Raw genomic sequence first — 14,798 nt, 5'->3', positions numbered from 1 at the left:
TGGAGTGGTTGTATCGATACTGCACTGTGACATCCTTGATGGGTTAGTGCTAGCATTATCCATGGCAATACTATTCCACCTCCCCGAGTCTTAATGATTGAGTCCTCCATTCCTTTCTCTGCTGCTCCAATCCTGAAGTTGTGACCACAGTCAAAAGGTGACGATCGAGGCTCTGGTCTTGCATCTATACTGTACTGCAACACCCTTGAGGGGTTAGTACCGGCATTGTCCATCACAATACTGTTCCATCTCCCATATACAAGTCTTGATGGTTGAGTCCTCTATTCCTTTCTTTGCTGCTCTAATCCGGAAGTTGTGACCAAAATATTAAAAAATGGTTATAACATGATAAATGATTATGGTGATAACAATTACAAATGTATTTATAGCTGTGTAGCAACTGTGAACTAATTAGGCACTTGCAAGTTTAATTAGGTGTCTGAAGCATTTAACATGCACAGATATGAGATATATTCGTCACATGCAGGCAGTAAAGATAGATTTACTCTAATAGAACAGTCATACTACACCGTAAATTCATATTTCCGAATTTATGGTGTTTTGAAACAATCATTGTTACGTATGGATTTTACTGACTCCAAGATACTATTCTGCATTAATGTTAATTGCTCATTTCCAATAAAAAACAACATTTTAAACCAAATGTAGAGTCTATCACTGACAAAAATGAGTGATATATACCCTAAAACACCTTCGCTGTAAAAAAAGGCACACCCAAGAAACTACAAGTACCTGGAACCCAATGTAAAAAAAACAAAAAGAAAAAACAGCTCAGCTGAAGTGAAAAGTAACTGGTTACTAAAGAGCTGATATCTGAAACGGCCAAGAATGAATGGTCATATACAACTAATTCAGAAGTTTAACAGTGAACCTTTATAATTCAGCTGTGTTCTATATTCACTCTTGCTGCATCATAAAGTAATTTCTTTTACTTCTAATTGGCTGGTTATTTGGCCGCCTTTTTTTGCTCTATTATAATGACTATTAAAAAAGGCTGCCAAATTACCAGCCAATTAGAGCTAAAAGAAATTACTTTTCGATGCAGCAAGAGTGAATATAGAACATAGCTGAATTATAAAAGTTCAGTGTTAAATTTTTGAATTAGTTGTATATGACCATTCATTCTTGGCCGCTTCAGATATCAGCTCTTTAAGTTACCAGTTACTTTTCACTTCAGCTGAGCTGTTTTTTCTTTTCTTTTTATTTACATTGGGTTCCAGGTACTTGTAGTTTCTTGGGTGTGCTTTTTTTACAGCGAAGGTGTTTTAGGGTTTATAATAAATACCTATACAAGTTCTACAGTTCATCCGTCGTGACATCCTCGGGGGGGCAGAAAGAAGTTGAATCCACTCTTTCACTCTATCAGTAGCCTTTCTAGCAGAAGCTCTCTGTGGATGATTATCTTTGCCCCTGGGTTGATCTGAATCACTACTATGTTGCCGGCATTGTAAGAGTTCCTTCTGGTTCAACTATGGCGTCATCTGCTTCATTAAGTTATATGGAATACAGCGTGGTGATGGGTCTGCTTGTGGTTCCATTACTGGTGCATATGGTAGCTGCTCGCACAAGTCCATCTCTACCAACAATCAAGTCTTAAACTACGGCCATTTTCCAGGTTATTCATGGGGTGTCATCGTGAACAATGACGACATCGCCCTTCTTCACACACTGTTTGTTATCCCCGATACCTTGTGGTACTCCCGTAGTTAAGTGAGATACTCATTATTATTATTATTATTATTATTATTTGTTAATTGGTACAAGGAAGACAAAGTCTTATAAAAACCAATCTCAATACATCTAAATGAAATCAAACCGGCGGTCATATAAAAATACATCTACTTTAGTCTTAAAGATCAGTACATTAGGTGCAGATACAATTTCGTGGGGTAAGGTGTTCCAATCATTGACGATTCTCTGTGAAAAACTATGACCTCTAATAGCAGTGTTAAAGCGATTTTTGTAAAGTTTGAGTCTATTTGATCGGGTGGGGTTGGTATTAACAGTAAAAAAATTGTCTTTGTCTACAGATACTAAATTGTTCAGGATTTTGTAAGTCATAATCAGATCCATTCTGGTTCGACGGTAAAGTAAGCTGGATAGATTAAGTTCTTGGAGTCTTTCAGAGTATGTCAAATTATAGAAGGAGGGTATAAGTTTTGTGGCTCTTCTTTGAACTGCTTCTAATTTACGAATGTTTTTCATAAGATGAGGGTTCCAGACAGTTGACGCATAGTCCAAAATTGGGCGAACAAGAGTAACGTATAATAATCTTATTGTGTTGGCATCCCTGATCCACCTCTTCCTAAAGTCACTGAGCACAGCTGCCTGTACTCTAGCTCTCTTGCGTAGCTGTACTGCTGCTCCATAATTCGGGTCCGTAAGCTCATCAATGTCAATTTGCTGGTGTGGGAGGCATGTAATTCTGCGTCCATGTAAAAGATGTGCAGGTGTCAAGGGCTCTGGGTCTCCAAGGTCTGAAGGAACGAACGTCAGTGAGTGGTCATTGAGTATCGCTTATATTTCAACAATGATGGTTTCTAATGTTGATAGTGGGACGTGGCGTCTTCCAAGCACTTTCTTGATGGCAATCTTGGTGAGCCCAATTAAACGTTCCCAAAACCCCCCATACCAGGGAGCTCTCTTGGGTATAAATCTCCACGAGAAGCCTCTCTTGCCCAGATCTTCCTTGACTTCTGGCAACTGCATTAAGGAGTGTAACTCTTCTGCCGCTGATGAATAGGTCGAGCCATTATCGGATATCATTATTCTTGGGAGGGATCTCCGTGCTACAAACTTGCGGAATGCCAACAGAAAGGTTTGAGCTGTTAAGTCCTGCACTAGCTCCAGATGAACTGCACGAGTAGTGGCGCAAGTAAAGAGACACAAGTACACTTTCACCTCCTGCCTTCTTTGCTGTACATACAAGGCCCCTGTGAAATCCACTCCTGTGAATATAAAGGGGTGTACATCCTGTGTTCGCAATTTAGGTAGGGGAGAGGGGTCTGGAGCGGAATAAGGCTTCCCAGATACTTTACGACAGACAGTACAGTGATGTAAAATTGACTTTATGTACTGTCGAGCAGCCGGAATCCAGTAGGATTGTCGTAAGTCTGTCAATGTTTTAGTGGTACCTGAGTGACAAAGTCTCACATGTATATCAACAATAGCTAACTTTGATAATGAATGTCTTGGTGGCAACATGTATGGAAACTTGGTCGTCTCATTCACTGGAGTGTTATGAATGTGTCCACCACACCGTAGCAAGCCGTCTGTGTCTAAGAATAATCGGAGCTGCCTAACGAGCAGTGCTCTGGGGGTTCTGGGTTGCTTCGTAATCAGCTGGAGATTGTTGACTTCTTTCCAGTATATTGCTTGCTGTGTATCCTTTACCCACTTGAGGTTAACCATATGAAGTTCTTCAGCAGTGACAAGACCAAATTGTCTTTGCTGTGACTGTGCCTTCAGATTGCCCACAAAACGAATAACATATGAACTGACACACAACAACTTGTTAAGTGAGCTGTATCTGTCAGTAGAAATGACACAGTGCAGACCTAAGTCTGGTGGAGGTCGTTGAGTGGGGATAAATTCTGTTGCCACTGCCGCTGCTAAGACAAGTGGTTGTAAGGGTGGTGGTTGGAATGATGGCCAATGGCTTGGTGTAGTGAGTCACTTAGGTCCATAATTCCACAGTGATGAGGACATCAATGCTTCAGTGCTAGTACCCATTGATAACAAATCGGCTGGGTTCTCAGAAGTAGGACAATAATCCCAGTTGGAAGATGGCAGCAAGGAGTTCATCTCTGTTGTGCGATGACGTACGAACACTGGAAGGGGTTTATGGCTCTTAATCCAGTGTAGCACGAACTTACTGTCAGACCATATATAGATCGGTGAGTCATCAAAGGGAATTGCCTTCAGCACGAAATGTGTCAGACGAGCGGCCACCAGTGCTGCCATGAGTTCCAGGCGTGGTATAGTTATTGACTTCAGAGGTGCCACTTGGGCTTTCGCTATGACAAATTACACTTGGTTGTTCTGGGTAAAAAAACACTACAGCTCCAAATGCTTGTTGGCTAGCATCAGCAAAACAGTGGATAGTTGGATGTGTCATGCATGCATCAAAATAACATCGACTTACGGGAAATTTGGCTGTACTCTTTAAATCAGTAGCAATGTGTCTCCACTGGGCTTGCAGATCATCATCTAATGGCTCATCCCATGTGATCTTTAACTGCTATAGCTTTTGTATCATTATCTTGGCTTGTATGACCACAGGTGCAACAAATCCCAGGGGATCAAATATCTTTGATAAATCTTGCAAAACTTCTCGTTTGGTTACCAAGTGGTCATAAGCTAGAATAGATGGTTTTTCAGCCAGGTGAAGTATATCTGATGTGGGGTTCCAACGAAGTCCCAATAGATTAACGGACAGGGCTCCTTCAGCAGTGTTGTCCTTGGTAGCTGCAGTTATACGTTCAGCACTATTGGAAGACCAACTACGCAAGTTGAGTCTTGCTTTGCCCATGATGGTTCTGGCTTGTCTGTAATAAGCCACTGCTGCTTGTTCTGTATCACAGCCAGATATGATGTTGTCCACATAGAGGTTAGAGAGCATATCTTTCGACACAGGTGAATTGTATTGCTTGAGATGGTATTGCAACACGGCATTCAGCATTAATGGTGAGCTAGTAGCACCAAATGGTACAACTTTAAAGCGGTGGACACAAAGTGGACTGGAAAGATCTGTTGGATCAGAAAGCCAAAAGAAGCGTGTATAGCTCCTATCGACTGGGTGTAGCCGTACATGTAAGAAAGCCTTCTCAATGTCTGTTGATAAACCAAATGTGTGAGACCTGAATCGGACAAGAAGGATGCATAAATCATTGTCACCAATGATCAGACAATCATTGAGGCTGGGGTGTTTCGATGATTGTCGACAACTGCAGTCAAACACAATACGTATGGGTGTATGAACAGAGAATAAGAGATGTTGAAATGGGCTCATTCACTCCATTGGTTTTCTCCACTTTTGGAGGGATGGGTAATGTAGCTACAGTTGCTTATAAGCGTCTAGCTTCTATGCTATCTACTCAACGGGGCCAATCTTACAGCAGTGTTGTGTCATGGATTAGATGTTCCACCAGCTTCTCTTTGCTCAGGTCAGCAGTGACCTGCTTGTGTGGAGCAAGGTCACACCGTGGCAGCCCTGTGACCATTGGACCACTTGACCTTGCTATTTCGGAAGACCAAGTGTTGCCATCTCATTGATTTTTTGAGTTTACAGTCTTTTTGTCCAGCATTTTTACCATCTGGTGCTGGGGGTGGTGGAAAGGGGTGCAGGCACCCCAGGAAAAAAAACAAAAAACGTATGGGTGTTATCGTAGAATCTTTTTCCACAGCGTGATGAGGAATGTTGTGAATACTGGTGTGTGTTGTAGACTGGTCATCTAGACGCTCAATAAAACCCTTAGCTTCCTGCTCTGCAATGATTCGGCTGTACACCTTCAGTAGTTCAGGGGTTTGGGACAAATGCTTCACAAGTTGATTGGTTCTCTGCTTGGCTACAGTGAAATTAGTAGGAAGATCAGGGTGGTCTAGCTTCCACGGAAATCTAGCAACATAAGCTCCATCATGATCACGTGTGACACAAGAGGTTGAGTAGTTATCTAGTACCTTGTCTTCTGAAATGTCACCAGGAGGGGTCACACCTATAGATTCTAAGTCCCAAAAACGTTCCAAGCTCAACTCATTAGGTAAAAGAGTGAGCATCATGACACTGTTGGTAGTAGTAATAAATTGTCCAGCTGTGATTGGAGCTGGTCCAGAGAGCAAATAACCTAATTTAGACTCCACTGCTGTGGGTCCATCACCTCTTACGATAACATCTCCGACTACATCCCAATAGTGGTCCGCTCCCACGAGAAGAGAAATATCAAACTCCTTATTTGCACTGAGTGGGTGGGCTAGGGGGAGATTCTGAAGGTGTGGGAGATGAACTACATTAAAGGTCACTGTGTTCTGTAATGGTGTAGCGATGTGAGGTACCACAAGCACAGTCATTGGTGTGGTTTGGCCTGTCAGAGTATCTAGATTGATCACTGCAACATTGACTTCCTGGTTTAGTTCACGGCGTGCCCCAAAGGATGATATTACAATTTCTTCCTTATGATGAGTTTGTAGGGCCAAGGTGTTTGCTAAGTCTTCAGTGATAAATGACCTCTGGGAGCCTTCGTCAAATAAAACATTAGCCTTTGAATGGTAAGTTCCATTTCTGATGGTTGCTACAGCTGTTTTGAGAAGGCAAACAGTATTCTGTGGTAGTGGAACAGTCACTGACAAGGAAGCAGTGTCCACTGCATTAGTGTTTGTAGCAGTGGCTGGCTGATGTGTATGGTTCTGTGGTGGAGTCGTAGGTTGGGTGGACCTGTCTAAGGTGCCACCATGTTAGCCATTTGTGTACAGACTAGTGTGGTGTTTTCTCTGGCAGTTGTGGCAACGATGTCTGGAATTACACAAGGACACTTTGTGGTGTCCTAGACAGTTGTAGCAGAGCTTATTTCGACGCACTATGTCACACCGCTGCTTAGAATCTTTGAATGATTCACAGAGAGATGGATTATGAGGGCCTGCACAAAATGGGAATCGTTGTTGTTTGCTCTTAACTGTTGCAACAGGTTTCCTTGTGTCAGTATGAAATGTTGCTGTTGGGAGAGTTGCAGAAGTATGAGGTTCTGTTTGTGATCCCATCTCAAGTATGTATATTTCATTCAGAATAGCTGTTTGTAATTCTGACACTGTCCATTCCTTCTTGCCATGTGCCCTTACTAGATTCTGCTTGGTCTTGGATGGCAACTTATTCAGAAGTATGGTCACAAGGAGACTGCCATAGGAGTCCTCTGGCTTTCCAAGGGTTGATAGACTACGAATGTGTCCCTCAGTTGCATCATAAAATTCACGCAAGTTAGAAAGAGAGTTGCTTGGACTGTGAAGGTCAATCAGGGCTTGCATGTGGGCATCCACTTGCTTGTATGTCTTCCCGAAGCGTTCTTTCAATAAGGTAACTGAGAGTACGTAATTGTCATTGGTCAACTGGAATCCAGCTATGACACGGGCTGCATCTTCAAGGAGCTGTGCTCGCAGGTAGCTGAGTTTCTGCACTCCAGTCAAGGAGGGGTTGTTGTGGACTGCAGCCACGAAGCAGTCCCAAAATGACTGCCAGTAGAGGGGGTTTCCAGTGAACTGCGGTAGATCTAACTTGGGAAGTTGGGTGAAATGTTCATGAACTGGCACTGACGGTGATGGTGGTAGTGGTTGAACATCAGTTCTCTGTGGAATCACAGCTGAAGCGGAAGTAGTGGGTGTAAGGCGTTGTTTGATCTTAGCCTTTGCTGTTGATATTGAAGAGCTGCTTTCTTCGGTTTGCAGTACCTCTGTTTCTGTCTCAGTATCACCTGTAGTGTTTTCGAAGATGTTTGCATCTAGGTTTGAGATCAATTCTTGCTTTCTCTCGAGTTGCTCATATAAGTCCTTTAACATAGCGATCTTATCTTCACTGAGAGGAGGTTACGCTTCATTTAGAATATCCGTAAGTGTCTGTAGTAGCTTTGTGAGATGCGCACTGTATCCTCGTCGGGATGAAACAAGCCTCTTCAGTTCTGCCATCGTCTGAATTAAAATGATCCACAGCACCAAAAATGTAGCAGAGTTATGGTAGTATAGATGATGTACCTGTCACAGCACCAAAAATGTGGCGGGTTAAGATGGGGTGCGCCAATCGCGAGGTTCGATCAATGATGGACGAGACAGGGAAGGATTCGGATACACTACACACACTATGAAACTCGTGTCAATACCACAATCGCAACTCTTAACATGTACGCGCATGCGTACAATATACTAACTAATAATATTACATCATAATAAATACCCTATACAAGTTCTACAGTTCATCCATCGTGACATACATCGCTGTATCATACACACAGTAGACTATGTGTCTTCCTCTTTACGATCACTTTCCTTCAAGTCTATATGGTGAGCTTCAACAAGAAAGTTCTTCATCGATGGAGCTACTGCTGCTATTGATTAATGATGTCTCTTCGTCTGGCATAAGCCGGAATCTCTTGTGGCGGTGCCAAGTCGAGGTACTGAAACTGTTTGATTGCAATGTTCTCAACATATCCAAGCTCTCTTTCGCAGTTTCCTGTCACTCTGCTCGGTAGACATCCTTTAATACAATACTAGTAGAATCGTGACACTTTAACGAAACTCGTAATTGTCCATATACGAGGTTGAGTTAATAGTAGCACTTTAACGAATCCCGTAATTGTCCATATACGGGTATGAGTTCGTAACTGTTCGCAGGGGCGTATCTAGCCCAAAGATGATGCCCGGGCAAGTTCATTTACCTATACACCTACTCCAGTGAACAACCTGTGTGGGTTCATACATGCATTCATTAATGTGACTGAAGTTTGGAAAATCACCCATATGGGCGCACATAAAATATTAGAATTTTCATTTTTAGTGGGCTGCTAATAAGAGCAGGAAACAGTTCTAAAATTATTTCAAGAATTTTCTTGTAATTTAAGGTATTGAGATTGCCTTAAAGCCATCAACAAGTAGATTTGCACTATGAAGTTTGTAATCTAATCAATAAATATTTTAGGTGTCAAATGCACCCATATGGGTGATTTTCCAAAATTCAATTACAAATTGTTGTTTTCAAGTGCATGGCATGGTTAGCTACAGTTATTAACTCTTATCTATATGCATATAGAATAGCCCATCAGTCTACTGACTCCATACTAGTCTACTGACTCCAAACTAGTCTCTAGCTATGATGCATGTATTGATTGTGGGACTGCAGTATCATGTGCATACAAAAGGATACTTCCAACTCATAATGAACAATATTACTGAACCGGTAGATTTCTTGCACTGACTCGTACATGTGCGGATCACAAAACTCATGACACCGGTACTCAGTAGGGGCATCATCTATGTACAGGGGGCATCCATTCCCTGCAGCCACCCACTAACTCTACCACACCCCGCTGAGTGGTCCTATAAAGTATCGTCAGCAATTATCTCACGTTATTCCCTTGTCGTAGTTGTATCTCAATAAATCCGGGCACAGATTATTCAGCACTAGACCTCTACCTGCTGAATCTAGTAACCAAACAGCTAGTCATCTTCAGTATTTCCACTTCACACGGTCTATATACAGGCGAACTCCAAACTATCATCACTCGTAATTTACGGAGCTATTATTAGAAGCCAGTCTTTTAATTAAACGCGTAGCGCTTATTTTCCGTGCAAGAATTCGCTACAAGAATTCGCTACAGTCAGTGGTTCCCTAGTGGATAGAACTGTAATCGTGAACAGTGTATTCATGCGTGGTTCTTGTGCGTGGCTGCCACGCCAGAAGATTTTCTGATGCCTGGGCAAATGACCGGGTATGCCCGGATGTAGATACGCCACTGACTGTTCGTAACTATCCCATTTCCATGCATAAAGACGGGTTACCGCTTTACCCATAAGTATCGTGATTTAAGCTGTGTAGTTTGTATGCTTTTTAGTCTGCTCTAGCCATGCACTTATTAACTTTGATGACAGCTTCCTACAGTTGCACTCAAAAATCAATGGAACAAAAAATTATTGATATGATAAGGAAAACAATGACAGGCAGAGATGCAAAATTAATAGGTCTAAATTAGCAGAAATTTGGCTTCATTAAAGCAAATAACATTGCAGATTGATGAGTATTTTCAAGATAAGTTTGCTATTTTGAACGGGTGTTGTTACACAGAGCAGTCCAATGTATATGGACCTGTGACAAGCAGAAATCAATGCAACAGGTTAAATGTATTCTTTGGATAATAAAGTACACTAACATGTTCAAGGAAGTATTCAACCACGCACATCTCCTTAAATTTAACTATCAAGTGCTTGCAATTGAATGTAAAAAGTTCCACTTTAATTAGCCCATACATACACAGATTCCATCTGGATGCATGCCCCAGGGCTCTGAGACAGTACTTTGGGTGGCCATTTTCACTTTAAAAATCAAACAGCAACTAACAATTGTGATTAATTTTTACTACAAGAATTGACCACCAAAACTGGGAGACCATGGCCTTGTGGTTCCTTACCCTATTTTCATTACCTGTGCAAAACATGATTGGTGTAAAGACCACGATACTGAGCCCAAATCTATTTCCAGAGAAACTATACACAGTCTATCTGATTAAGAATCTCTTTAATCAACAGCAGTAAAAAATACAGCAGCAACAGCAAAATAACAACAACACACCAGGAGTACAATAACACCAGGAAAACGTACATGCTACACTATCTATTTATACACAATTATAAAGAAAGTTCTAGAACTTGCCAGATTCAACCTTTACATCTACACTTTCAATGTTGACTGTTTCACAACAACTAAGTTTATTTTTTCTTTATTCCATTTCCCCCTCCTCATGTTCTACATGATGATATAGGAGTTAGTGTAATATCAGTAGTAAATCGTTCTCTTTAAGTAATCTTTGGTGAAGGTATATTATCTCTCAATTTTCTGTACAAAATATTCTTATTTAGCTGATTCCAGTTCTAGTGGACAAAGCTTAACTATTGGTCTAACAAAGGTCTTATCTGCTACTTGAACTTTAACTGAGCGAACATTCCCATCTTGGCCCGAATATACTTCAAGAACTCTTGCCAAAGGCCAGTGAGCTCGTGGACTATCAGTTGTCATCATTGAAACTACATCACCCACTTTCAAATTGTTCCGCAACTTGAACCACTTCTTCCGCGGACTCAGACCTGGTACCCATTCATGAAACCATCGTTGCCAAAAATGTCTACTAAGTTCTTGTATTCTTCTCCATCGTCTCAGTGGATGGTAAGCTACCTCTTTTGTACTTTCAGGAGCAAAAGTTCCCCCATTTGACCATGTAACAAATGATTCGGTCTAAGGGGTACATCGTCATGTGGATTAGTAGATTGATAAGTCAAAGGTTTGCAATTAATCAAGACCTCCGCTTCAGTAAAAGCCGTCATCAATTCCTCATCAGTAATGTCTGAGTTACTTAGAATAGCCATGATTGCCCTCTTTGCTGCTTTAATTATCGTTTCGAAGACTCCTCCAAAGTGTGGGGCTTGGGGAGGATTAAAAGACCACTTTATCTTTCTTTTAATCATTGCAGAAGTGAACTTCGAATCGTTTACTATTTGGCATGTCATCTTCTTGAGTTCTTTATCTGCTGCCACAAAGTTAGTGCCGTTATCTGATCAAGACACACGGTAGTGTGTCGTGCGGCCCAAGAAGCCGGCGCGTAACACCCGTGAGTATATTGACAGGAAGAAAGAAAACGCAATTTTCGCACCTCCATAGCTCTGTGCTACCTTGATGAAACAAGACCATTTTTGCTGTGGACACTCCCTCCACCTTCAGTACTCCACATTCCAAATTTGAGCGAAATCGCTTCAAGCGTTCCCGATATATGCGACTTCAAAAATTGGCTTAGTTTTTTCGGTTTTTTCTTCCTCTTTTCGCACACTTACAAAAACTGCTATAAAACGCGAACGCCATGTCCGATTGCCTTGAAATTTGGCACAATGAAGCGGGGTATAAAGGAGCATCTCTGTACCAACTTTGACTAGGATACGATAAACAGGAAAATAGTTATGATTGATTATTCACGAAAAATAACACCAATATGTTGTCACGCCTACAGGGTAAATCGCGTATGGGAAGAAGCTGAAAATCGGTGGGTGAATAGGTTAACTATTGAACCTCAAACCTTTTGTGGTTTGAAAAAAATCTAGCTAAAAACCAGGAAGATACAACGAAAAAACCAACAGTGTGTAACAATTACGCAATCGAGATTAGCTAATAAAAAACGATTACTTGCCACGCCTACCAGATAAACCGCTTGGGGTAATGCTTTGAAAATCACTGTATAGATGGAGTAATTATCTTAGAAAAGCTCTTCAATGGTGTAGAAGAATCAGACTTAAAGCCACGGAGTTATAACACGAAATCCAACTTGGTGCAGCATGTGCGAGATCGAGATACTCTAATAGAGCAGTCATCCTAATAGAGCAGTCACCCTGAAGAGAACTCAAGAGATCAGCTACAAACAGGTAACCTGTTTAGAGATCAGCTACAAACAATTCACCCTGTAGAGTGATCAGCTATAAACAATTCACCCTGTAGAGAGATCAGCTAGAAGAAGTTACCTTGTAGGGAGTTCATGCAACTATGGAAAGAGATAGTTCAGCTAGAAGAAATCATCTTGTAGAGTTCAGCTACAAAGAAACTACCATGTAGAGAGTTCAACTACAAACAAATCGCCCTGAAGAGAGATCAGTAGAAGAAGTTACCTTGTAGATAGATCAGCTACAAAGAAACCATCATGTAGAGAAATCAGCTGCAAAAAAATCACCTGTAGAGAGTTCAATTACAAACAAATCTCCCTGTAGAGAGATCAGCTAGAAGAAATTATCTGGTAGAGAGTTCATCTACAAACAAATCACCCTGTAGAAAGATCAGCTAGAAGGAGTCACCTTGTAGAGAGTTCAGTTAGAAAGAAACCATCATGCAGAGAGTTCAGCTGCAAATAAATCTCCCTGTAGAGAGATCAGCTAGAAGAAGTTTCCTTGTAGAGAGTTCAGCTACAAACAAATCATCCTGTAGAAAGATCAGCTAGAAGAAGTTACCTTGTAGAGAGTTCAGCTACAAAGAAACCATCATGTAGAGAGTTCAGCTGCAAACAAATCTCCCGGTAGAGAGATCAGCTAGAAGAAGTTTCCTTGTAGAGAGTTCAGCTACAAACAAATCATTCTGTAGAAAGATCAGCTAGAAGAAGTTACCTTGTAGAGAGTTCAGCTACAAAGAAACCATCATGTAGAGAGTTCAGCTGCAAACAAATCACCTGTAGAAAGATCAGCTAGAAGAAGTCACCTTGTAGAGAGTTCAGTTACAAAGAAACCACCACGTAGAGAGTTCAGCTACAAACTAGTGACCTTGTAAGACATCAGTTACCTTGTAGAGAGTCCAGCTTAGGCCTGCGCCTATTATACCAGCATAATCTTGAGAATAATAGGTCACCAATTTAGTGAGAATAATTCCGGAATAATAGGATAGTTACAGGCATAATTTTAGAATAATTGGACAACAACGGGAATAATCAGTGGAATTAGGAGGCATGTCTTGTCTTGATTACCTAGAAGAAAGAGTTAAGCTACTACAAATGATATAAAGCTGACGGGAGTGCTGGCTGAAAGGATGAGCTAAAATGTCTCTAAAAAATTGATATACTCTAATAGAACGCTCAAATACTCTAATAGAGCAGTCAGATTGTTTCATGTTAACAATCTGCAGCCAGCATCAGGGATTTAACTGCATGATTATCTGCAATTCTGAAACTTGTACATCTTATACCAGTGTATCTTCTTCATGTCTTTGAGCATTATTATCTACCTAACTTACTGTAGTAGCTATACTGTAGTTTCAGCATATTATTATTATAATACACTAATAATTATTGTTAAATCTTGAATTATTACTGTAGATAGCTATTCTAAGTCTGCTGTAACTATTATGGATAGAAAAATGATGTGTAAGATGGAATGCTTCATTTATAGCTAATAATAATTCGAACAAAACTACTTATAGCAACATCTTGAAAACTAAGCGACTAGCCACAGATATATACTGAATGAAAATAATTATGGAATAATAGGCTGGATACAAGAATAACCAAAAGAATAATAGGAGATTTTTTTGGGAAATTCTGGAAAGAATAATAGGTAAAATTTTAAGCATAATAGGCTCAGGCCTAACAAAGAAACCATCATGTAGAGAGTTCAGCTGCAAACAAATCACCTGTAGAGAGTTCAGCTACAAACAAATCTCCGTGTAGAGAGATCAGCTAGAAGAAATTACCTTGTAGAGAGTTGAGTTACAAAGAAACCATCATGTAGAGAGTTCAGCTGCAAAGAAATCACCCTGTAGAAAATTCAGCCACAAACAAATTGCCCTGTAGAAATATCAGTTAGAAGAAGTTACCTTGTAGAGAGTTCAGATACAAAGAAACCATTCTGTAAAGAGCTCAGCTGCAAACAAATCACCTGTACAGAATTCAGCTACAAACAAATCACCCTGTAGATAGATCAGCTAAAAGAAGTTACCTTGTAGATAGTTCAGCTACAAACAAATCACCCTGTAGATAGATCAGCTAGAAGAAGTTACCTTGTAGATTATTCAGCTATAAGCATTCACCTTGTAGAGAGAGCAGCAAGAAGAAGTCACCTTGTAGAGTGTTCAGTTACAAAGAAACCACCATGGAGAGTTCTATGATAAATATATGTATTATATATATAATTTGTACATTTACTGATAAAATCAGAAATATTTAAAGTACATCTGCTTCACCTTTTCTTCTTCCTGTAGTAAAGAAAAAAAGACAGGTTAAAAAAGTCCCAAAGCTGGCCATAGGCCGGCTTTGGGGTATACAAATACAAAAAGAAATGAAATCTAATCCAAAACAGCCAAGCTGTAAAAAAACAGTGCGGCCCTCAAAAACGCTATGGTGAAAAAAGATGTGAAATTCAAGGTGGCGGCCAAGAAATGGCTGTGATGGTAGATGGTAAAAATTTTAATAACGGCAATTTAGGAGAATTTTTTGCCAAGACCAAGTGGCACAAAAATTCATCTGAATTGTCGTTATTAAAATTTTTACCATTAACCTACCATCACAGCC

At 40.6% G+C, this 14,798-nt stretch overlaps 2 protein-coding genes across 2 annotated transcripts; both read right to left on the bottom strand.

Moving 5' to 3' along the window:
* Positions 1-2,538: 2,538 nt before the first annotated feature.
* Positions 2,539-3,984, bottom strand: LOC136248065 (uncharacterized). The gene is made up of 3 exons (XM_066039879.1): positions 3,897-3,984; positions 3,698-3,851; positions 2,539-3,550 (listed from the first exon to the last, which is right to left on the bottom strand). Exons 1-3 carry the CDS (start codon positions 3,982-3,984, stop codon positions 2,539-2,541), a joined length of 1,254 nt encoding a protein of 417 aa, XP_065895951.1.
* Positions 3,985-4,261: 277 nt separating this feature from the next.
* On the bottom strand, positions 4,262-7,563 carry LOC136248064 (uncharacterized). The gene is made up of 4 exons (XM_066039878.1): positions 6,540-7,563; positions 5,310-6,455; positions 5,137-5,233; positions 4,262-4,967 (listed from the first exon to the last, which is right to left on the bottom strand). The coding sequence occupies exons 1-4, from the start codon at positions 7,561-7,563 to the stop codon at positions 4,262-4,264; spliced, it is 2,973 nt and encodes a 990-aa protein (XP_065895950.1).
* Positions 7,564-14,798: the final 7,235 nt, after the last annotated feature.

This window comes from Dysidea avara, chromosome 2 (assembly GCF_963678975.1).
Source record: "Dysidea avara chromosome 2, odDysAvar1.4, whole genome shotgun sequence".
NCBI lineage: Eukaryota > Metazoa > Porifera > Demospongiae > Dictyoceratida > Dysideidae > Dysidea > Dysidea avara.
Note: the sequence above shows the minus strand (reverse complement) of the source record. Positions and strands in the feature narration are given on the sequence as shown.